At 33.1% G+C, this 24831-nt stretch overlaps 2 protein-coding genes across 2 annotated transcripts; both read left to right on the top strand.

Moving 5' to 3' along the window:
- Positions 1–2219: 2219 nt before the first annotated feature.
- Positions 2220–5307, top strand: LOC131066392 (disease resistance protein BAK6-like). The gene is made up of 2 exons (XM_058001149.2): positions 2220–2481; positions 4817–5307. The coding sequence occupies exons 1-2, from the start codon at positions 2220–2222 to the stop codon at positions 5305–5307; spliced, it is 753 nt and encodes a 250-aa protein (XP_057857132.2).
- Positions 5308–20327: 15020 nt separating this feature from the next.
- On the top strand, positions 20328–20639 carry LOC131066393 (putative ripening-related protein 6). The gene has a single exon (XM_058001150.2). The coding sequence runs from the start codon at positions 20328–20330 to the stop codon at positions 20637–20639; it is 312 nt and encodes a 103-aa protein (XP_057857133.2).
- Positions 20640–24831: the final 4192 nt, after the last annotated feature.

The following is a 24831-nucleotide window of genomic DNA, read 5'->3' as shown; positions in this document are numbered from 1 at the left end:
GTTTGGGTATGAGACACTTGGGTGTTTGTGCCACATTGGGATAGTGTGTGTAGGAGAATTTCCACCTTTTATGGTGTGATCTTGTTACTACTCTAACATATCCACTTATTGTGGAGTGACAATTCTACCTTTGGTGGGTGATCCTTCTCATGTAGAATATTATATTGTTTCTCCTACCTACCACACCTATTTTCTACCTACCCTTGTTTCTTATTGAGCCACATGTCATGTTTGTGTGCTCACATATCCATATAGACTTGCTTATATAAACAGGCTCATATTGATTATATGTAACACTTGATGATCCAGTCGATCAATATTTTCATCTTGATAGAATATAGTTTATTCCTATCATACATTTTGTTCTCTCTTATTTGTGCTTTCCATTGCCATTAGATCTTGGCAAAATCTCACAATATTATTATAATATTATGAATACAAGGCCTTTTGTGTTTAAATGTGCATTGATTAAATTTGACTTGAAAAGCATTACACAAATTCCAATAGTCTAAAAAAGAGTTATTTTGAACCAATCAAAATAACAAAATTATAATATAATTTTTAAAATTAATTTAATAATTCACATTCTATAAAATATAATATATAATAATACACTTAATTCGTAATTATTAATTTTTAATTGTATATTAACTATATATTATAATACAATATGTAATAATGATATAGTTTCTATTAAATGAAATATTATATATAACAATAAATATAATTATATTAAATATAATTTAATTTGTAATTAATTATAAATTATAATAATATTAAAAAATATTATATAAAAATGATTTAACCAAAATATCAAAATTTTATTATATATTTAATTTGTAAACATATAATTTGAAAATAAAATATTTACTCTAATTTTAATGCATAAAATAACCTTAATATTTTGAAATATGAATTCTTCCCACACACTTTAAACTTAAAAGTCCATATAAACATGAATCCATGTATTTTAACTTAGTGCGACTTTTAAAATCTAGCACTCTAGTGGCTAGGGTCAATTTGAATCATTTTTTGTAATACTTCAATGTACATTGCTTATAGTTTTACAAATAGAGTATTCAATCCTTTAAGAAAATTGTGAGTTAGCCACTATTGATTTTATATATTAAAAAATTAGAATTTTTTTTAAGAAGAATATTAAATTTGTATGTCTTAAAATAAATAAATAAATAAATTTAAGTTTTTTAAGGATGCAAAATAGAGGTAGAGGGAGGGGCATTTTAACTAAGAGAACCTCAACTATCACATAAAATATATGTTGACTATGAAAAGTGAGTTAATTGTTAATGAAAGGGGCAGTACGCTAAAAATTAATTCATCAATTTGAAAATTCATTAAAGTGAGAAAAGATGGAAAAAAAATCAACCACGGCAAACGTTTCAATCGTCTTGCACCTTGCAAGCAAATATAAACCATTGATTTGACATAGCAGATCAGACATCTAAAATTTGGACATGCCGACTATTCAGTCATCACGATTTTTTCAGAATCCTTTGTGATGCGGCACTAATTTCCAACTTAAACGACAATTAAACCCGAAAACAAAGTTTAACGAGGAAAAGTGAAAGGCGTTCCCGCAAATTCTAAACTCAAATTGTATGACTCTGCATTCTTCTACTTGAAATCATACAAAGGAAGAGACACGAATCCAAAAAATAATCGAAAAATATCATACAAACTAACAGTTAATGTTTGTTTCAATCATTAAAGATTTAGATTAAATCTCATGGCCGATTTTCGATGTCATCGATGTCAATGATGTATTATCCATAATGTGAAAAGTGAGTGTATGATATCCAAGAGCAGACCACTCCAAAATTAACGAATATTTGCGTCGATCTTTAAAACCGTCCAAAATGGACCGGGGATTTACAGGTTATAGCATACTCGGCTGTCGATATAATAATTATGATTCTGTTTGAAGAGCTAGCGGACAATGGAAAAGGCAAATGCGTTGTTATTAGCGACGTGCTCGAGGAATGGAAATGTACAAAATTACTAAAACCTGTAGATATATAAGTATATTTCTGTTGCACATCTTTATATATGGTCGTGAGTGAGTTGCCAGCACAAAGAAAAGAGAAGAGAAGAGAAGAGAAGAGAAGAGAATGGGGAAACTGAAATTGGTGTTGTTGGTATTCTGCGTGATTATGATGATGATGACAATGTGTACAAGTGCGAGTAAAAGACGGGGAAGAATGACGGTGAACAGCTTTGAGAAAGGAGGGGATGGAGGTGGACCCTCAGCTTGTGATGGGCACTTCCATTCCAACAAAGATCACTGGGTGGCTCTTCCTCCTGCCACCTTTGATCATAACTCCAACTGTTTCCGCAAACTGAAAATCAGTGCGCGAGGGAAGTCTACGGTGGCCACCGTCATCGATGAATGTGCGAAGCCGTGCAAGGATGATATCGTGGACGCCTCTGAGAGTGTTTGGAAAGCCCTCGGCGTGCACCGCGGTGATAATGACTTCGGCCTCATGCCCATCACCTGGCATTTCATCTTCTAGTGATCATTCTCATCCTCAATCCTCAATCCCTTCTCTTTCTCTTTCTCTTTCTTGCACACGATCAATCCATGGATTACTTCTCTTGTTCGCTGCTTTCATCTTTTGTTTGTATTCCAAGGTTCATACCTTATTTGCTCGCTTCATTTCTTGTTTTAAGGAAAAACGAAGTTTAGTCTTTTCAAGATCTCAACGTCCAACGATTTAATAATTAGATTAAACATTAGCTTAAGAAAATTGATACTTATTTCACATATAGATGTAAAATAGATGCTCTCTTCAATTATTAAACATTAGCTTAAGAAAATTGATACTTATTTCACATATAGATGTAAAATAGATGCTCTCTTCACTTTAAGTTGGATTTATGACTCTCCTAAATTTATTTTTTTTAAATTGCATGTCAAATTTGTGAATAATTTTGAGTGCTTAATAATAAGTCTTTTATTTTAACACTAATTGATAAAGCGAGAGTTTATTCTTTCACTAAGTTGAAAAGGATACACATAATAGCATTCTATCAAATGTATAAAGATTCAATAATGATATAGAATGTAGACAACGGTAAATTATATCCAATCTCTTGACATATCCTATTTCCTTGTTTACCAGTCTTCAATAAACATACCACAAGATAACGATTCTCATATGGATAATTATGGTTTGCCTATTTATAGCATAGCTTGACTTAATACTTCTTAGAAAACTATGACAAATATCTTAATGCTAAAGATTTATAAGCTATAATTACCCTTAGCTTTTATCCATACTTTTTTAATCCACTAAATCAAAAGAAATAATCTTATTGAAACTAATGTACATATATGACTACAATTCCACCTGTGCAATACTTAATTGTCTCAAGAACAAAATAATTTTGTCAAAATTGAACTTGACTAACAATAATTTATTTGGCTCGTTAACTAATATTCACATAATTAATGAAATTTAGCTCAATGACTTAAAAACTATGAAAACTAGATATTAGAATTTACCTAAAGCGATTTAGTTACAAGGGAGTTTAGAAAATATATATATATATATATATATATGCATGTGTGTGTGTGTGTGTGTGTCTATATATCTATAAATATGTATGTATATATATGGATATATGCACACATGCAAACACACACACACACACACACACTGTGTGTGTGTGTGTGTGTGTGTGAGAGAGAGAGAGAGAGAGAGAGAGAGAGAGAGAGATGTATATATATACATATACATTTACATATATGAGAAGCCTATTTTCAAGCAAGACACATTTCTTCTACCAATTCTATAAAATGCTAACTTCTGAGCACCTATAAAACCCTTGTCATTACTCAAATGATCAAATAGTAATTTGGAATTCAATCTTCATGCAACAATAATTTAACCTATAGTGCTAATTAATAGCTATCTTAAGACTCAATTTTAATACATGAATATAATTTTCTCGATTAAGTCCAATAAAAGAAGAGAAATGGTGTTTGTCCATGGATGGGAAGGTGCAATGGAAAGAAATAGAACATTAGAGCTAACTAAATTACCTATGGGTAAATAAGTGATTGGAGTTAACTAGATTGTGGGGAATAGTTTTAAAGGAAGAATGAAAAAGAGAAGTGTAACAATAAAACGATACAAATAAAAATCTAGAAGAGATTATAATGAGACCTGGACTCTCATACCAAGAATTAAAACTATGAGAGTAGTCTTAACTTAATAACATCTTAGCACAAATGGAAGCTGTACCAATTAAATATAAAATTTACCTTTATAAATGATGTGATGAAGGGAACACATTTATGTTGAACAATGCCTTGAACTATGAAGTCCCAAGAAAAAAATAAAGTGTATAGATTTCAAAAAGCACTCTATGACTAAAATAAACACCTCAAACATAGTTTAAAGAAAAACTCATCTAAAGACAATTCATGGTGTGATTTTAATTATTATCTTGCACATATATGATTTAATTTTATAATAAATAATGACTTTCACATTGTCAAGTTTAATGAAGCCATGAAAAGGAAGTTTAAAATGATAGATTGTGGTCTACTAAAATATTTATTTGATATTAAGGTAAAATAAATGGATATGGAATGTTTATTCCAATTTTTTTAAAGGAGGTTCAAAGTGTTGAATGACAAGCCTACACCAACGCCAATAGTCATAGATCTACTGCACTTCACTCTCCCAAGACGGCTTAATTCTCGTTAAAATAAAAAAGGGAGATTGGAGGGACAAGCAAAATGCTTTGAGCGACTGGAATGAGTTTCACCAAAATCCATGTGCTTGGACAGGAATCTCCTGTGATACTTTCAACAACGTTACCGTTGTTGATCTCACGGGGGCCTCCATTTCTGGCAACCTCACTTCCGCTATATGCGCCCTTTCTAATCTCACCGCCTTGACTCTCCAACGCAAAGCTTTCACCGGTCCTTCTCCCATTGGCCTCTTGCATTGCAAGCATTTGCACAAGCTCGATTTGTCGAGCACCAACTTTGCTGGAACGCTGCCCACTTGTATCTCCGAGTTGAGCAAGTTGAGAATCTTGAAGTTGCCAAATAATAGTTTCAGTGGCTCCATTCCTCCAGCCTTCAGAATGGTGGCAAAGCTCGAAGCTCTCTTCTTCCACGAAAATAGTTTGAGTGGAGAATTCCCTAATTTTTTCGGGGAATTAAAGTCTCTCAAGAACCTCACGTTTGACAATAATCCTCTGCGTCCTGGTGTGCTACCTGTTGGAAGTATCAGGGTTCTGAGAAGGGGGGGGTTGAATCAGAACAGTAGGTAATTCACAAATTTTGCTATTATTTAACACTGATTTTCAACATACAACAACTTTTGAATCATATCAATCTTGAACAGAAATTATAAAACAAAATATGCCAACTCACAAATAAGAGAAACACCAAATTTGTGCCGAGTGGGAAAACCCTCGAAAATCCTTACGGTTTCGTCATAGGGTGAAAAAAAACCACTCCAATAATCCTGCATCTTTATTGAACTTCAATTCTTTACAACCAGCAGCTACAACTGCTCAGGGTGTTCAACCCTATTCCTTTCAGTCTTATAAATACATATAGATGTAAATACTACATCAGTATGTATGTATAAGTATATATTATAACTTTCAATACAAATGCATATGCGTTTCTTTTCACTGTTCTTTTTCACATTTCATACACACACTAAGATCTTCCAAATGATCTCAATAAATAATGATATGATACGAATGGAAACGGTTATACCAGCCCAACTGAACCAGTTGGGGTTTGTTACAAAACCACTTTGTATGAATGCTGTTTTAAAACCGAACACAACCGTTTGCTTTCAGATTCGAATGCATCTTTGAAACCAATGAAACCAATGAACATTATAAACGTCAAACACTGATAAGTATTGCAGACCAAACATTTTAAAAACTGTTTCAGATTTTATAACATTCATGCCATGACACGTTTCTGCCATTTCAACAATCATTATTACTTCGAAACATAACCACTTCAAAACTCATCACTATATCAAAAACCATAGCCATTGCCATTCCTGATGAAGTATTTATGCATCAAATACATTCAAAGACTTTATATCACCAATACCTTTAATGCTGGAGTTGTAAATCTGCATTCTTTTCAAAATATAATGCACATACCTGATATGCTCGAACCTATACAAAATGTTTCCACCTGATAATGCATGGTGTCTCAAATGGAGCCGTCACATGTTTATTGCATTCGAAGATATCCATCAGCCAAGCGACAAATCTCACAACAACAGATAAGAGAAAGATCAGAAGATGCCAAAACAGGTATCAATATAATCCTTAGAACACGTAGAAGCATATATTAAAAACCCAAAACGAAATTACTGAACCTTGTTCAAGCCCATATCCAACATATCCGCTGCTCTGAAGCAAAATGTAAACTGATGGAAAACAAACCAGTTACAACATGTTCAAACTACCCACAACCTTAATTATTTTGCAAACAATTTGAAGTCCGCCACACAATGTGGACAAATGGCAAGTATCTACGAACAACTTGGCAATGCATTAAATTCCCATACTGCAAATATCACGTCTGTACCACTACCTCGGTTAAAGCTTTTGGCGTTTAAACACAAACTTCAAAATTTGCCACCGTAGCAATTAACACTGCCATATGTGCCACCTAAGCAAGATGACACACGATACCTTTGCATTGCATTGTGCCAAACATAAGAATAGTCAACAATCTCCCCCATTTTTGATGCAAAAAATTTTCCACATCTCATAGATATATATATACATGAACAAACAACACAACTCATACATATATATACATGAGAAAAATACACAGCTAAGGCACCAATAGAATCATAATGCAAGCGTCACCAGTCACACAACAGAGTGACCATGACTGAACCAGCTCTGAACTAGCAATCGAAGCAACAAACCAGTCACTGAAACTGAAACTGAATACTGAATATGAATGAATCTGACATGAATCTGAATCTGACATCACTGAATACTGAATGAACATCACTGAATACTGAATGAAGCATGTACTACATCACTGAATACTGAATGAAGCATGTACTCCCCCAAAATGTTTTGCATCAAAAATTAAGAACCAGTACAGAAGAAGAAAGAACAATTATTGAGCCAGCAGAGATTGAGAGATAACTCCCAATCGAGTGCGGAATTGCTCAAACAAGGCTCGTGGTAGTGCTTTGGTAAAAATATCTGCAACTTGCAATTTAGAAGGCACATGAATAAGGATGACTTCATTGGAGGACACTTGTTCACGAATAAACTGCAATTGGATAGCCACATGTTTAGTGCGAGAATGCATAACAGGATTTTTGGAAATCTGTATAGCACTGATATTATCACAAAGAATCTTCATCGGTTTAGGAACCGTAATACACAAATCTGAAAGATGATATGACATCCAAAGTAATTGAGTACAACATGTGGTGGTAGCAATAATTTCAGACTCAGCAGTAGAAATTGTAACACAGTCTTGTTTTTTACTGTGCCAAGCAACTAACCGATCACCTAAGAAAAATGCAGCACCACTAGTACTTCGCTGATCATCTTTACAGCCACCCCAATCAGCATCTGTATAACCAAGCAGATTAAAATCATCATTTTTCGGATACCACAAACCATAATCCAAAGTACCCTGTATGTATTTAAAGATACGATGAACAGCATTGAGATGAGATTGGCGAGGACTTGCTTGATATCTAGCAACTTGACAAACAGAGTGCATTAGATCAGGTCTAGAAGCAGTAAGATATAAAAGACTGCCTATCATAGAATGATACTCTCTTTGATCAACAAGAGGAGATTCATCAGATTTTATCAACTTACATCCGGTTTCCATGGGTGTGCCAACTGGATTACAATTATCCATTTGAAATCTTTTAAGCATTTCTTTAGCATATTTCAGTTGTGATATAAACAAACCATGTTCAAGCTGAGAGACTTGAAGTCCCAAGAAAAATGTCAAGAGTCCCAGCATAGACATTTCAAATTCAGACTCCATGATTTTTGAAAAGGTTTGAGCCAAGCCATCATTAGGAGAACCAAAGATTATATCATCAACATATATTTCAACAACTAGCAAATTATCATTGTCAATTTTGGTATACAACGTGCTGTCCACACTTCCTTTAATAAACCCATTTGCAAGTAGATGTTTATCCAACCTAGAATACCAAGCTCTAGGAGCTTGCTTTAAGCCATACAATGCTTTTTTGAGTTTAAAAACATAATCAGACTTGTCAGCAGATTCAAATCCTTCAGGCTGTTCCATATACACTTCCTCTTCAAGATACCCATTTAAGAAAGCAGTTTTAACATCCATTTGATAAACAGTGAAATTTTTATGACTAGCATATGCAAGAAAGATTCTAATTGATTCCATTCTTGCAACAGGTGCAAAGGTTTCACCAAAATCAATTCCTTCTTGCTGTGCATATCCTTTGCAAACAAATCTGGCTTTATTCCTGACCACAACTCCTTCCTCATTCAGTTTATTACGAAATATCCACTTTCCTCCAATAACATTTTTGTCATGAGGCCTAGGAACAAGTTCCCAAGTCTTGTTTTTCTCTATCTGATTTATTTCATCTTGCATTGCATTTTGCCAACTAGAATTTGATAGAGCTTCAGTTACATTCTTTGGTTCAAAATCTGCTATCAAACAAAACTGTTCAACAATATTTACTTGTTCTCCTAGTTTGGCTTTTCTTCTAGTCAAAATTCCTTTATCAATATCACCAATAACTTGAGACTCAGGATGTCTCTTAGCTATTATTCTAGAAGATGTTTTTATCTTTGATCCATCACTAGTGATTTTAGAATTGGGACTATTTTCTGATTCTATTCTTCCTGCAAGTTCATCTTCATCATCAGTTTCAACTTTATCTTGTTCATGATTTTCATTATGAAAACTTTCTGATTCTTGAAAAGATAAACTTTCATATTCTTCTTTGTCATTACAGCATACAGATGTTTCATCAAACATAACATTTATGGCTTCTACAATTTTGTTCAGCCTTTTATTATAGCATTTATATGCTTTGCTATGTGTAGAATACCCAAGAAAAATCCCTTCATCAGATCTTGAGTTAAAGTTTTCTAGAGAATCATCATTCTTTCTGATCAAACATTTGCAACCAAATATTTTACAGTTCTTAACATTTGCTATTTTTCCATACCATAATTCATATGGTGTATATGCTGTTCGAATCCTGATTTGTGCTCTGTTTAAGATATAGACAGCAGTATGAACCGCTTCTTTCCAGAACTTGTTAGGCGATTTGGCTTCATTCAACATGGTCCTAGCCATTTCCTTGACAGTCCTATTTTTCCTCTCTACCACACCATTTTGCTGTGGTGTCCTAGCAGTAGAATACTGTCTTTTTATACCTCATTTTTCACAATACTCAATAAATTCCTGTGATGTAAACTCTCCTCCCTTATCTGATCTTAAGCATTTCAATTTTAAATCAGTTTCACGTTCTACCATCTTTCTAAAAATTTTGAAACGTTCAAAGGCTTCTGATTTATGTTTCAGAAATGTTACCCAAACCATCCTGGAATAATCATCTATAAACAGCATGAAATATTTCTCACCACCTAATGAAGCAGTTTTCGTTGGACCACACAAATCAGTATGCACTAATTCAAGTGGTCTATTTGACATGTATTCTTTTGTTTTAAAAGAAACTCTTGTTTGTTTGCCTTTAACACACTCTTCACAAATATTTGCTGGTTTAGTTATTTGAGGTAGACCTCTCACCTTTTTGTTTTTGCTAATTCTAGCAAGATTATCAAAATTTAAATGTCCCAACCTTTTATGCCATAGCCAATTTTCTTCCACTTGACTCATAAAGCAGGTATTGACCAAAGAAGTTTCTTGAATAGTAGAATCTGTCAAATTATATAGATTACCATTTGTTCTTAATCCACTAGCAATAACTCTATCCTTTTCATTCTTAATATAACATCCTTTTGCATTAAAAGAGATAGAATAACCACTGTCACAAATCTGACTTACACTTAAAGATTATGTTTCAAACCTTCAACAAAATAGACATCATGAATTGGTGTACTATTGTTTAAGACTATTGAGCCTTTTCCTGTTATATAAGCTCCTGAATTATCACTAAAGCGTACAAACCCTCCATCAAAGTTTTCTAAATTTCTGAATTTGCTTTTACATCCAGTCATATGGTGAGAACAGCCACTATCTAACACCCATGTTGCAGAATTTTGAGCAAATAAGACTGTTTCAACAATTAAGGACTTTTCATTTGTCTTTACTTGTTTCCATATCTGTTTAGGTCTCAGATTTAATTTACACTGATTTGCATAGTGACCATAGTAAAAACATTTGAAGCACCTAATAACTTTTCTTTTGCCTTGACCAGTGCTATTTTTACAAAAGATTGCTTTGTGCCCAAAAACATTGCAGTTGAAACAATATCCATTGAAAAACAACTTTGTTTTCTGATTAGTAGATTCTTCAGAAGAACATTGCAAGATTTTCAGTTTTTTATCCTTTTCTTCAAGTGAGAATTTTTGATTTTCTATAATTGAATTTGCTTTTATTAATTCATCTTGAAATTTTTGATTTTCAGTCTCACGATTTGCAACTGATTTTTTTAACCTTTTAATTTCTTGCAGGGATTTTAGAAGTTCTTCTTCAAGATCTACTTCTATCTCTAAATCAGATGAAGATTCAGGCTCATTTGATTCAAATTTAGGAGTATGAACTATTTCAGCCATAAATAATGTTTCCCCTTCTTCATCTGCATCACTAGATTCTTCATTTGGATCCTCTTTTGAAAAAAGACTTTTCTTTTTGAAATCCTTAAACCTTTTATTCTGATTCCACGGCTTCTTCCTAGAAAACTTCTCATCACACTCATCAAGTTCAATATTTGGACATCTAGCAGCAAAATGTCCTAATTGACCACAACTGAAGCATTTAGGTTTGCTTTTATATTTCTTTGCCATTCTTTTAACCAATAATGCTTCTAAAGCATCAGTTAGATCTAAATCACTCTCATCATTCTTTTCAACCTTAAAGGCTGATTCTTTTGATGAAGAACTAGCTTGATTGCTAATTCTCATTTCATACGCAGTTAGAGTTCCTTGAAGTTGATGTAAGGTCATTTTTGAAAAGCTTTTCTTTTCTTCTAATGTAGAAATTTTTGTTTCAAATTTAGGTAGGACTGACCTAATAACCTTTGAAACAACATCATGTTCTTCTATGTCTTCACCTAGACCCTTTCTGGCATTCACAACTTCCTCAATCCTTAAAAAATATGCAGCAATGGTTTCATCATCACTCATTTTCAGATTGTCAAACTGAGTTTTAAGAGTAATCAGTTTAGATTCTTTAACCTTGTCATCTCCTTGATAGATAGTTTCAAGTTTTACCCATATATCATTTGCAGATTTACAATAAATGACTTTGGCAAAGACATCTCTAGCAAGACCACAAAGAAGAGCATATCTAGCCTTCTTATCTAATTCAAATTTTAGTTTCTCATCTGCATCAGTAGGAACTGACGCTGGAACATTGTATTTTGTTGTTACTACATCCCACATCCTTACATCTAGAGAATGTATAAATGCTTCCATTTTAACTTTCCAGAAAACATAATCATTTCCATCAAACAAAGGTGCCCTATTAAGGAAAGCTCCTTCAGAATGTGCCATAACTTCCAATAAAAATCCCTGGAACAATTCCTAAAAGGAATCCTATGCTCTGATACCACTTGTTGGAAGTATTAGGGTTCTGAGAAGGGGGGGGTTGAATCAGAACAGTAGGTAATTCACAAATTTTGCTATTATTTAACACTGATTTTCAACATACAACAACTTTTGAATCATATCAATCTTGAACAGAAATTATAAAACAAAATATGCCAACTCACAAATAAGAGAAACACCAAATTTGTGCCGAGTGGGAAAACCCTCGAAAATCCTTACGGTTTCGTCATAGGGTGAAAAAAAACCACTCCAATAATCCTGCATCTTTATTGAACTTCAATTCTTTACAACCAGCAGCTACAACTGCTCAGGGTGTTCAACCCTATTCCTTTCAGTCTTATAAATACATATAGATGTAAATACTACATCAGTATGTATGTATAAGTATATATTATAACTTTCAATACAAATGCATATGCGTTTCTTTTCACTGTTCTTTTTCACATTTCATACACACACTGAGATCTTCCAAATGATCTCAATAAATAATGATATGATACGAATGGAAATGGTTATACCAGCCCAACTGAACTAGTTGGGGTTTGTTACAAAACCACTTTGTATGAATGCTGTTTTAAAACCGAACACAACCGTTTGCTTTCAGATTCGAATGCATCTTTGAAACCAATGAAACCAATGAACATTATAAACGTCAAACACTGATAAGTATTGCAGACCAAACATTTTAAAAACTGTTTCAGATTTTATAACATTCATGCCATGACACGTTTCTGCCATTTCAACAATCATTATTACTTCGAAACATAACCACTTCAAAACTCATCACTATATCAAAAACCATAGCCATTGCCATTCCTGATGAAGTATTTATGCATCAAATACATTCAAAGACTTTATATCACCAATACCTTTAATGCTGGAGTTGTAAATCTGCATTCTTTTCAAAATATAATGCACATACCTGATATGCTCGAACCTATACAAAATGTTTCCACCTGATAATGCATGGTGTCTCAAATGGAGCTGTCACATGTTTATTGCATTCGAAGATATCCATCAGCCAAGCCACAAATCTCACAACAACAGATAAGAGAAAGATCAGAAGATGCCAAAACAGGTATCAATATAATCCTTAGAACACGTAGAAGCATATATTAAAAACCCAAAACGAAATTACTGAACCTTGTTCAAGCCCATATCCAACATATCCGCTGCTCTGAAGCAAAATGTAAACTGACGGAAAACAAACCAGTTACAACATGTTCAAACTACCCACAACCTTAATTATTTTGCAAACAATTTGAAGTCCGCCACACAATGTGGACAAATGGCAAGTATCTACGAACAACCTGGCAATGCATTAAATTCCCATACTGCAAATATCACGTCTGTACCACTACCTCGGTTAAAGCTTTTGGCGTTTAAACACAAACTTCAAAATTTGCCACCGTAGCAATTAACACTGCCATATGTGCCACCTAAGCAAGATGACACACGATACCTTTGCATTGCATTGTGCCAAACATAAGAATAGTCAACACTACCCACAGAGCTTGGCAATTTAAAGTAACTGCAGCAGTTATGGCTACAAAACCCCCTAGTCCGGTCAGCCTCAAATACGACCTGCATCCCCGCATCGATCGAATCGTGGCAAGTATAGTATAGGGGGTGGAGGTACTCTTGTGGGCCGAATCCCGAATTTCTTGGGCAATTTAATTCAGTTGGAGGAATTATCAAATTTTTAGGGCCGTTAGATATCATGATATTAGAGCAGATCCCAAAGTTGTAGCTGATTCTGAGATGTTTTCACATGTCAAATTTGACAATTACTGCCTGTTTTCAATCTGACTTGCAGTTTGGCAATTTCCTCTCTAAGAAATTTGTTTTCTTGCGTTATTTTAAAATTGGTGTCCATGATCCCTTGCCATCTATTATACTTCAGTCATTCCAACACTTCCAGGCCTTCAAGTCTCTTCTTTAATCCCATCAACTCATTAACGTATAGGTCCGAGGACCAGGTTAGAGGTGTTGAATTTACGGATATATGGTCCATCTTGATGTTATCTTCCAACTCCTCTCCAAATTTTGCCTTTTGTTGGTTTGTTCCATTAGTGAACTTGAGTTGATGCTCTTGTTGGCATGCTCTTTTTAGCTTGATCTTCAAGATCCACTTGCATTTCCCTCCTTGTATTTACTTGCTCTTGTTGCACCTTATGAATAACTGCTGTTTGATTGAAGTTTACTATTCTTGACAAGATAGCGATAAACTTAATGTGCCTTGCCATCTTAACCTCCCGACTATTTTAATTTGCCTTCGCTGCAAAATCTTCTTATATTGCTTGGCATTAACAAATGTAAGTCCTTTTACATTAAGAGCTTTGTCTTGTTCACATACATGAGATTCTATTCTCCTTGCTGAGACACCTATTTGATGCGCACTCTCACGATAATTCCCAATCCTCTTCTCACAACTTTCCTCTAACACTTCCAATGAAAGAGTGTGTTCGTCTCCTTTATATTCTGAGAAATCTATTGGTAGATCCACCTTCTGCACTGATGTTTTCCACCATATTATCTGATTTTGATGTTTATGAGTTTATCCTCCCAGTTGGCAGAGTTTGTTTTTGTTATCAGTAATAACCATCAACAAACACAGTAATAGACAATAACCATTTTATCTTGCATTTGACCACCTCGCCAGCAAAACCCCGTCCCGACCACTAAAAGAGAATATTGGTTATCCTACAGCATTGATAATTCTCTTTTGTTGTTTTTGGCATACAAAGCATACAATGTGTTGACAAGTTTCAACATGCCCACTATTCAATCATAACGATTGTTTTTTAATCCTTTTTGATTCGGCACTAATTTTTAACTAAAACGACAGTTAAACTCCAAAACAAAGTTTAACGAGGACAAGCGAAAGGAGTTCACTCAAATTCCGGGAGCGCATTCTAATCTCAAATTGTATGACTCTGCATTCTTCTACTTGAAATCATACAAAGGAAGAGACACGAATCCAAAATAAAATCGAAGAATATCACACAAATGAACACTTAATGTTTGTTTCGATCATTAAAGATGCCGATTTTCGATGTCATCGATGTCAACGATGTGGTGAACTAATATTTATATGCTCTCTTAAATTTAATATTTTAATTTTATTAATAAAACATATTGCATATAATTTTGGATGTTTAATAGTAATTATTATTTTTGGATTAATTATTTGGAGTCTATAATCTTTAAATGAGAATATTATATTAGTAAAATATTTCAAATAGTTCAAAATTAGATCGGAGAGAAATAAGAGTAGGATAATAAATATTTTTAAAAATTATAAGACTCACAATATAGACTAGGAATACCATGCTAATGTATACAATAATTTGGACTAATATGTTTTAAATCTTTTGGACCTGTTTCAATTATTTGTATTAAATATAGACTTGTAATATGCTCGTATTATTTAAAACAATTCATCATAAGCATGCAGGAAATATAGAAAAGATATTAGCTTAACTAAAAATGACTAGAACAACCAACATGACGATATGTTTATACAATCTTCTATCACTGAAAGATGAAATGAATTTTTAAAACACAAATGCTAGTATACTATTCAAACATATTTCTATATTTCAATACTTGCAATCATTTATGCACTAACTTTTTTTAATAATATCTACCCTAACATCTAAAAAAAAAGGCCAAGTTGAGGGTCATAAGAATCCTCCTCAATTGTCTTGAACTTTCTCTTCATTTCCATGTCTTATATAGAATGCAGAATATAGATTTAATGAAAATGATCTAGAAGGAATAGATAAAGAATTCATAGATTCCAAGGTTCGTCTCAAACACATAATATTAGTTTTCACACCAAAAAAATCTCAAATTGAGGCTTTAGACCTTAATAGACCTCTCAAACATATTTCCTAAATCCCTAATAATTAATTTTACAAATCCTAGAGCCAATACATTATTGTATTTTAAAATGGTAGCTAGACAATTATTAGAGACAATGTCCTTCCTACAATATACTTGTTTTGAAGTGTTTATATTTATGACCATGCCTTCTACTTTATTTAGATTCATCCACAAGATACGTAAAATTTTCTCAAATATGAATATCCATCCATGGTGACAACTAATAAAACATTATAAATTTATGCAAGTTCATTCAATGTAAGGGTGCTAAGATGATGCAGATTATTCTCACATCCTACAAATAAACAATGTCTACCATGTATAACAAAGGAAATAAACATAGTAAGACAAAAATAAACAAAGAAATCAAATTGCATTACCCCATGATTTTTAGTTTAATATTGTGAATCTAAAAATTACATTTTCCAAAAGTAAACCTATGATAATTGTTATCTATTTTTATTCATACACAACTCTAAGACTACCTCCTTAATAGATAGATCAACCCCTAAATTTCTTACTTTTAACAAAAATTAGATACCTAATTTAATTATCTCCTAAGAAGATTACAAAGTGTAAAAAAAAACACTTCGAAAGAGTAAGAATCAACTCCTAATTTGACTCCTACATAGAATACTTAGAAGTAGTTGTTAAGAGATAGTTCACATCATTCTCCCCTTCTTTTAAAATTTTGAACCTCCTGATTTAAAGCCCATTTACATGTATACACCTCAACAATTAAAACACTAAAAATATCAACAACCTAACAATTATTTTTTTGGCAATGTGAGATTTTCCTTTTATCCTAGGATGCTACTGCATGACACATCCATAAAAGATTTTGGAAGAGGTAATAGAACCATCCTTATTGCTCGAAAAACCAAGCCACAACATTCCCTTCCACCAGATTAAATATCTCTTTAAATTATCATATTTTTTCTTCTTCCGCTTCCAACCTCTTGTTGGCATAGAGAAGCTCCTCCTTTGCGAATTGGTGTTCTCCCTTTATTCCTAGCTCCTTGAAGACTTAGGAATTATCCTCCATTGAAAATCATCATTGATTTTTACACCATTTGTATCATCTACATATAAATCAATTAAGATAGAAATAAATTTAAGGGAACAAAAATCTCCCAAAAGTGATTTCTCCTCTTTTGCATTATGCCATTTAGGAACGCTTTCTTTTTCATATTTTGTGAGGTGGAATTTAGTTGTTAGTTCAATGTGATGTTTTTAAAAAAAAAAATCAATTTAAACATTGTTCTTCATACCATAGTTGTTCATATACTTACTCTCTCCCTCAATTATCCTTGTTCCCTCCTTAGGGAAGTGATGATCTTCTACTCCTTTTTATCACTATCAAGATCCTCTACATATTCTTCTAGCTATTTTTGATAAGTTGTGTTCTCTAAAAATATTAAATCGTCATCACAAATGGGGATCCCAAATATTTCCATCTCTAGTGCAGCTTCCTCTCCAACACGGACTACTTAATCCACTACTACAACAATTTGGGACTCGTCTTGTGTTAGGTTGCATTCCTTCTCATTTTAGTCTCTCAAGTCTTCTCTCTCTACATTGTAATCTTCAATGCCTTCCCATTATTAGGGGTAACACAACTCTACTGATCCATAAAACTCAACCATCTCTTCATCTTCAACCCATTCAACCATTTTTTTCTTTCATTGATTCTTGGAATATCTCATTCAAAGGTATTTTATCCATTTCTTCAATGGATCCTATATTTCCTTGTTCTAATCATTCCACTTCTTATCTGATCCTTGACTCGATGACTTTCTGTTTTGAGAATGGCTCTTGTCCACAAAGTGAATATTTATTATTACCATTATTTTTCACATTCTCACAACTCTTCAGTGTCTTTGATGTAGATTTATTTCTCTTTGGCTTTTTGTTATTGCATGCCTCATAATCTTCTGCCATGCACCATAACTACTCCAACTCAAACTCTAATTATTGTAGTTCCTTTTGCTCATATTTGGTTTTCTTTTGTTTTCACCTTTGTCTTCCTCTTTCTTCCAACTTAATTCTTCTCTTCTTCACATCATAATATAGCTCCATAATATTTTATATTTTTTTCAACCCCAAAAATAGAGCTACAGCTCTATTCTCCTTTCTTGGACATAAAATCTCCTACATCCACTTATGCATATGAAGATAGTTAGACATAATCTTTTAACCATAACAGGTATCCAAATAATAAGGTATTAATTGCTAGAATTTATATCATCTATCTAGATCAGGTGATATTTTCAATAACTTCAAATAACAACAACACATCTCTAATCATGTAATTTAAGCAAATATATAAAAATTTCATGACAAAGGGATATAACAGCCTACCTATCCTCAAGAATTATTTTTAGTCCTTTGCCCTTATTACGAAGTTTTACTAGAACAAATAATGTATTTTCATAATATTTGAATTATTAAGATCTTCTATAAAATCCAATTGAAACCTTTTCAATTTAATCTCCCTATTTATTGTCTTCTTACACAACATCCCAAGTACTTTGAAGAATAAATAGTACATAAATGATGTCCCAAGCTCATATAGGCATCCTATTTTTCTCACCTCATGATCTTTGAATATCACGCGCTAATTATCATCCACGTAATTAAATTAGATTTATAAAACATAGGATTCGCAAAGAAAATAGTACACCTAATCCGGCTTTTCTCATACTCGACATTTACATTACAAAGATATAATAGAAAAATAAATAATGAATCATATTCTAGAAGAGGCGAGAATCATGGTATGCTGACATCAACCCAATTTATTTGTGCTCATTGGCTTGGTGAGAAAATCTATAATATTAATTAAAGCATAAATATTCTATGTTATGACTTTGCCACCCTCAACCATGTTCTATATTATGATAAGCATGATACATTTAAGTTTTTAATAAACATATAACATTCTAACTATTTATAAAATCTCTAACAATATATTCTCTATTCCAAATTCATCTAAATACTACATTTAATTTATCTAAACTAATGTATTTATTATTCAGTTTTGAACTCTTAATTTTAAACTTAAGCTATATTTAATTAGTTAGTTTTCTTAAAATATTTATGTGAGTTACATTTCATTGTACCACAATATCTAAACTATATATTTCTACCATATGAATATCAAACAAATCAATATTTCAAATATTTCATTATGTAGGCATTGAATTTACATACTCCCATTTATATGAACTTATTAACTTTCTAAACTTTTCAAATTTTCACTAGGATTTTTATTTTTTTTATGAGAAAAGTTAATTAATTAGACATTAATTTGAATAGTGTCATATCTTTAAAGAAAGGTAAATTTGAAAGTATATTGAAATGAACATGATAGCAGAAATCAACTCTTCAATATCTCTTGCTTGATAGTCTTGTTTATGTTTATTTCAAAGTTTAATCTCATATCAATATAACAAATTCTTATCTACTTTTTTAAAAATATATATACTCTTATTTTATAGACACTTAGTTAAAAAGAAGTTGTCAACATACCGATTATTCAAACTGATGATTTGTAATTTACATTCTAGTCTTGATCCCACACCACCCCACCCGACCCTACCCTACCCTACCCTATATACTTATCTATTTCCTTATCTCTATCTTAAACTCTCCCTCTGTACTTATCTATTTCCTTATCTCTATCTTAAACTCTCCCTCTATTTCTTCCCCTCAATCTATTTATCTCTTTATCTCTATTTCTTTATTTTTATCTCCCTCTACTCTCTCCATTTCTCTACTCATCTCTACTTCTATCTATTCTAAAGTAACCATTTGCATCTCTTGTTTAAAAGGAAATGCTACAAAGTGTGACAAGTCAACATGCCGACTATTCAATCCTCACGGTTTTTTCTTAATCCTTTGTGATGCGGCACCACTTTCCAACTAAAACGACAATAAAACTCGAAAACGAAGTTTAACGAGGAAAAGTGAAAGGCCTTCACACAAATTTCAGGAGTGCATTCCAAACTCAAATTGTATGACTGTGCATTCTTGTTCTTTTACTTCAAATCATACAAAGGAAGAGACAATCGAAGACTATCAAACCAATCAACAAGTAATATTTGTTTTCATCTTTAAAGATTTAAGCTAAATTTCATGGCCGATTTCAATGTCATCGATGCCAATGATGGCGTGGACCAATATTGGTTTGTTAAGTTTGGTAAAGAATGTCTAATACGTAAAGTGAGTATATCATCTCCAAGACCATACTACTCTAAAATTGAAGAATATTTGTGTCGATCTTTAAAACCGTCCAAAATGGACCGGGGATTTACAGGTTATAACATACTCGGCTGTCGATATCATAGATATAATTGATTATGTTTCTGTTTCCCTAAAACTAAACCTTTCAAGAGCGGACAATGGATAAGGCAAAAGTGTGATTAGCGAAGTAGAAATGTACAAAATTATTAACGCCTGTCGATGTAATACATGAAATATATTTCTCTTGCAAATATATATAAGATAGTGAGTGAGTGGTCATCATATAACAATGACTAGGGGTTTCGAGAAAGGAGAAGAGAATGGGGGGATTGAAATGGGTGTTGTTGGTATGCTGTGTAATGATGATGACAATGTGTACAAGTGCGAGTGAAAGGCGGGGAAGAATGACGGTGAACAGCTTCGAGAAAGGAGGAGATGGAGGCGGACCTTCCGCTTGTGACGGGCACTTCCATTCCGACAATGATCACTGGGTGGCTCTTCCTCCTCCCACCTTTCATCACAACTCCAACTGTTTTCGCAAAGTGAAAATGAGTGCGCGAGGGAAGTCTACGGTGGCCACCGTCATCGATGAATGCGCGAAGCCGTGTAAGGATGACATCGTGGACGCCTCTGAAAGTGTTTGGAAAGCCCTCGGCGTGCGCCACTTCGATAATGACTTCGGACTCATGCCCATCACCTGGCATTTCATCTCCTAGTGATCATCCTCATTCCGGAGATCATCCTCATTCCTCATGCCCATCACTTGGCATTTCATCTCCTGATCATCCTCATCCTCATCCTCGTGCATAATAATAACCTCAATCCACTTTACCACCTATTCTGCTTTGTCTTAGCTACTGTTCCATAATAATAACCTCAATCCACTTTACCAGCTATTCTGCTTTGTCTTAGCTACTGTTTTCTTTTTCTTGCACACGATCAATCCATGAATTACTTCTCTAGTTGTTCGCCACATTATTAGACTCAAGGCCAAGGTCATTAGAAGAAAATTCAAGATTCTAGACTCAATTAGAGAACAGGATTAGACTCAATTAGATCAACGACTTAGGGTGGATTTTACATAGAGGCTATAAACTTTGTTGTAAATACAATCATATAATTTTTTTATAGTATTTATTTGTTTATTAAATTAATTTGAACTAAATTAAATTAAAATTATATTAAATTAAAATTTATATTAAACTAAATTTATGTTGAAATCTTATATATATATTTAGTCTTTATTTATTTATTAAATTAAATTAAATGAAAATTTATATTACACTAAATTTATGTTGAACTTTTATATATATTTTTAAACTATTTTTTAAAATTATATATCATAAACATATTTTTAAAGAATTTTGTTAAAGTTTTTTATATTGATTATAGAGTTATCAACAGAAATTACAGTACGAAAAGGAATCTCAAGTTTTTCAACTCCGGAGGCATGCCTCACACGGAGAGAAAACAAAAAACCGAGTATGCTAAGCAAAAGTTACATCAATACACCATACAGAGACAGTATTGCAAAATGATAATTAATATTATAGATTTAATATTGAATGTTTTCTTTTTTATATTAAACTTTTACCTTTCAAATTGTATACCAAAATTTATATTTTTATTTAGTTATTTTATTAATTCTAGAATCTAAGTTTCATGTTCTGTACTATTTTTGAATTTCATATTTTTAGAAAATAATATTATCATTATATTTAATAGTTATCTAAAACTATTGCACATCTTTAAATGTCTCTTATTATGGGACCCACAACATCTGACAACAGGTACCATGAACCATCATCCGTTGGATGAACAAAGATCAACGGCTTAGGGTGGATTTCAGCTTGAATGTGGGAAGTGAACACATTTGTGATAACTTCACTCGGAATTGAATGTTTTACATTTAATTAAATATAATTAAATCTATAAAGCTCTTTTTCGGGCACAAGTTTAAAATGATTAAATAGAGTTAAAAAATAATTCCAAAAAGTGACTCGAGCATGGTGACGTGCTCGAAAAATGGCAAAATTCATGGGACCCATGACAACTGACAGCATATACCATTGTTTGTTGGATGAGCACAGATCAATGGCTTAGGGGGGATTTCAGCCCGAATGTGGTAAGTGAACACATTTGTGAGAACTTCACCCAGAATTGAACATTTTACATTAAATCAAATATAATTAAGTCTATAAAGCTCTATTTCAGGCTGAAGTTGACGGACTAAAGAGACTTAAAAACCAGTCTGGAAAAGTGACTCGAGTGTGGTGATGTGCCCAAAAAATGGCAAAAGTCATGGGACCCATGATAATTGAAAACATATACCATCATCCCTTGGATGAGCACAGATCAATGACTTAGGGTGGATTTCGGCCCGAATGTGGGAAGCAAACACATTTATGAGAACTTTGCCTAGAATTAAATGTTTTACATTTAATTAAATATAGTTAAGTCAATAAAGCTCTATTTGGGGTAGAAGTTGAAGGATTAAAAATTAAAAAATAGTCCGGAAAAGTGACTCGAGTGTGGTGACGTGCCTGAAAAATGGCAAAAGTCATGGGACCCATGAATACTGACAACAGATACCATCGTTCGTTGGATGAGCATAGATCAACGACTTAGGGTGGATTTCGGCCCGTATATGGGAAGTGAACACATTTCTGAGAACTTTACCCAGAATTGAACATTTTACATTTAATATCCTTAGAATTTAGACTGAAGCAATGAATGTATTGTCCTTCGGCGATGAATAGATATTAATAATAATTAATTAAATTACAAGATGATTCTAGATATTTTGCCCTTTAGGTATTACTTTTGTACTTTTCAGAGTTTTCAAAATAAGTGACTCATAAATCATAATCGTATTTCATTTCATGGACAAACCAGTAAATCGAGGGAGATTCAGAAACAACTACTAGATTGAGGAATGCAAGTTGCAACAGAGATTGTCTGTGCCAATGCAGTGAAATAGAAATTTCGGGTAGAATCTAAAACACCTACATCTCGTCTTTTTTACTTTTTTTTTAATCTCGCGATCCAATTTGAGGGTTAGCATTTTCAAGTTTGTATCTAGCATTATTTTGAATTATTAACAATAATAGTGATGGGGAAAATGGGAAGCAATAGTTCAATAGGAAGCCAAGTGAAAAAAAAAATGTACCTAATCGAACTAGTTAAAACACTAGGTTTCACTGATGAATACCATGATATTTATGACCCTGCTATCCATGGTGAAAAGTGTATCACAGATATTAGATATGCATTGTCTAGTAAGGTGGCAGATCCAACCAGGGCGAAATTTTCTATTATTAACACAATGTTAAAACAAAGAACAAATAAAATCACATCGTGGGATGCTGGATTGGGAAGCATGGTGTTACCTGAAGTATTCCCTTGCCTTGATTTTTCCATGGTTTGCGCCAAAAATTATGATGAAGATAAAAAAGCAATTGTCAATCAAAATATAAAAGAGGAAATTCTATCCATAAACATGGGAGAATTTGTTTGTTTGTTGAACCTTGGGTTTGAAGCACAAAACTCAAATCTCCAAATTGACCTAGGAAAGCTGACAGAGAATTATGAGAGTCTCGATCCAAGTTGCACAGATTCATTTATCAAAGCTCTAATAAGGTGTGGTACTTTGTTGGATCAAAATCATAAGCCTCCTTATGATTCTAACATTTTTGTTCCATGGGTTCAGGATACTATTTCCTTGTTGTTGTTTTGCCTGGGATTGGAAATAATTACTAATGATTAAAAAAGGTTCCTGTAAGACATTTAGGTTCTCATCCTACTTGTGCTATCTCCTTCTATCCAAGTATTGTGCAATATTCAAGACCAACAATCTTCAAATTGTGAACTATAAGATTGATGAGAAGACTCAGAACATAATAGAGTGTCCAATATATGAATGGACACCAAAGATAAGGATGCATGATAACAAAAAGAACTACAACCATTTTGTAGACTTATTTTTGGTAGCAATGTATAATGAAATTAGAAGCACTCCAATGCCTAGATTGCCTGTGTCTTGTAGAGATTGCATTCAACTCAGAAGTCAAATAGAATTGGTTGACTGGTTCTCGTTGGAAGAATACACTGTGTTAAGGTTTTACGTATTAGTAGTAAAACCATACAGACCTCCAATATATGTGACAGAGAGGGTATTTGCATTAGAATATGTACGACAGTTAGAGAGCACAGATAGGCAGTTCCATGGTCAGGAAAAGAAGAGCATATTTCCTTCCTTGCCTTTCTCATGTAGAGGGTTCACATTTGAGAGAAAATCACTCAATGTGGCACATGATTTTTTGACAGTTTTTAGCTTTGGTGATGAGGGTCTCTAGCAGTATGATGCAATCGGTGTAGTTCAAGCAAGGCTTTAGAAAAATGGGAAATCTTTAGCGTTATTTCAACACGAAAGCAAACCATTGCTAGAAAAGCTTAGAAACATGGACTCCTAGGATGAGGTAAAAAAAGAGATGGAGAAAATTGCCGCTGATAATAACATTTCAACAAAAGAAATGTCATCACAAATTATGGCATTGCACACACAGAGGAAAACAGAGGAGGGCCAGGACATCCAAAATAGGAGGTCCTACAATTTCTACCAAAAATATGCTAATCCATCTAACAAATCTATTCTCAAATCAATTCTGCAAGAATGTAAAGAGAGTTATTGGACTCAAACAAAAATATATGATTTTTGGACTATGAGGAAGAATCTCAGTGAACCAAAAACTAGTGTAGAATTTGAGACCATCAACGAGGATGAATAGTTTAGCGAATTATGGAATATGGAGCACCCCACAACAACATATGATAGGAGTGAAGATGATTATGAGTATGAGGTTGAGGCCACTCCAACAACTACTACAGTCCCTAAAATATTAGGTGGAT

This window comes from Cryptomeria japonica, chromosome 3, assembly GCF_030272615.1.
Source record: "Cryptomeria japonica chromosome 3, Sugi_1.0, whole genome shotgun sequence".
Classification (NCBI taxonomy): Eukaryota; Viridiplantae; Streptophyta; class Pinopsida; order Cupressales; family Cupressaceae; genus Cryptomeria; species Cryptomeria japonica.
The sequence above is the reverse complement of the archived record's forward strand: the minus strand, read 5'-3'. Positions and strand labels throughout refer to the sequence as shown.

Excerpts from the sequence above, each read along its gene's own strand:
- LOC131066392 (XM_058001149.2), top strand. The coding sequence starts at position 2,220 with ATGACGGTGAACAGCTTTGAGAAAGGAGGGGATGGAGGTGGACCCTCA. Across the intron at positions 2,482-4,816 it reads AGCCCTCGGCGTGCACCGCG|GAATCTCCTGTGATACTTTC; the intron begins GTGATAATGACT and ends GTGCTTGGACAG.
- LOC131066393 (XM_058001150.2), top strand. The coding sequence starts at position 20,328 with ATGACGGTGAACAGCTTCGAGAAAGGAGGAGATGGAGGCGGACCTTCC.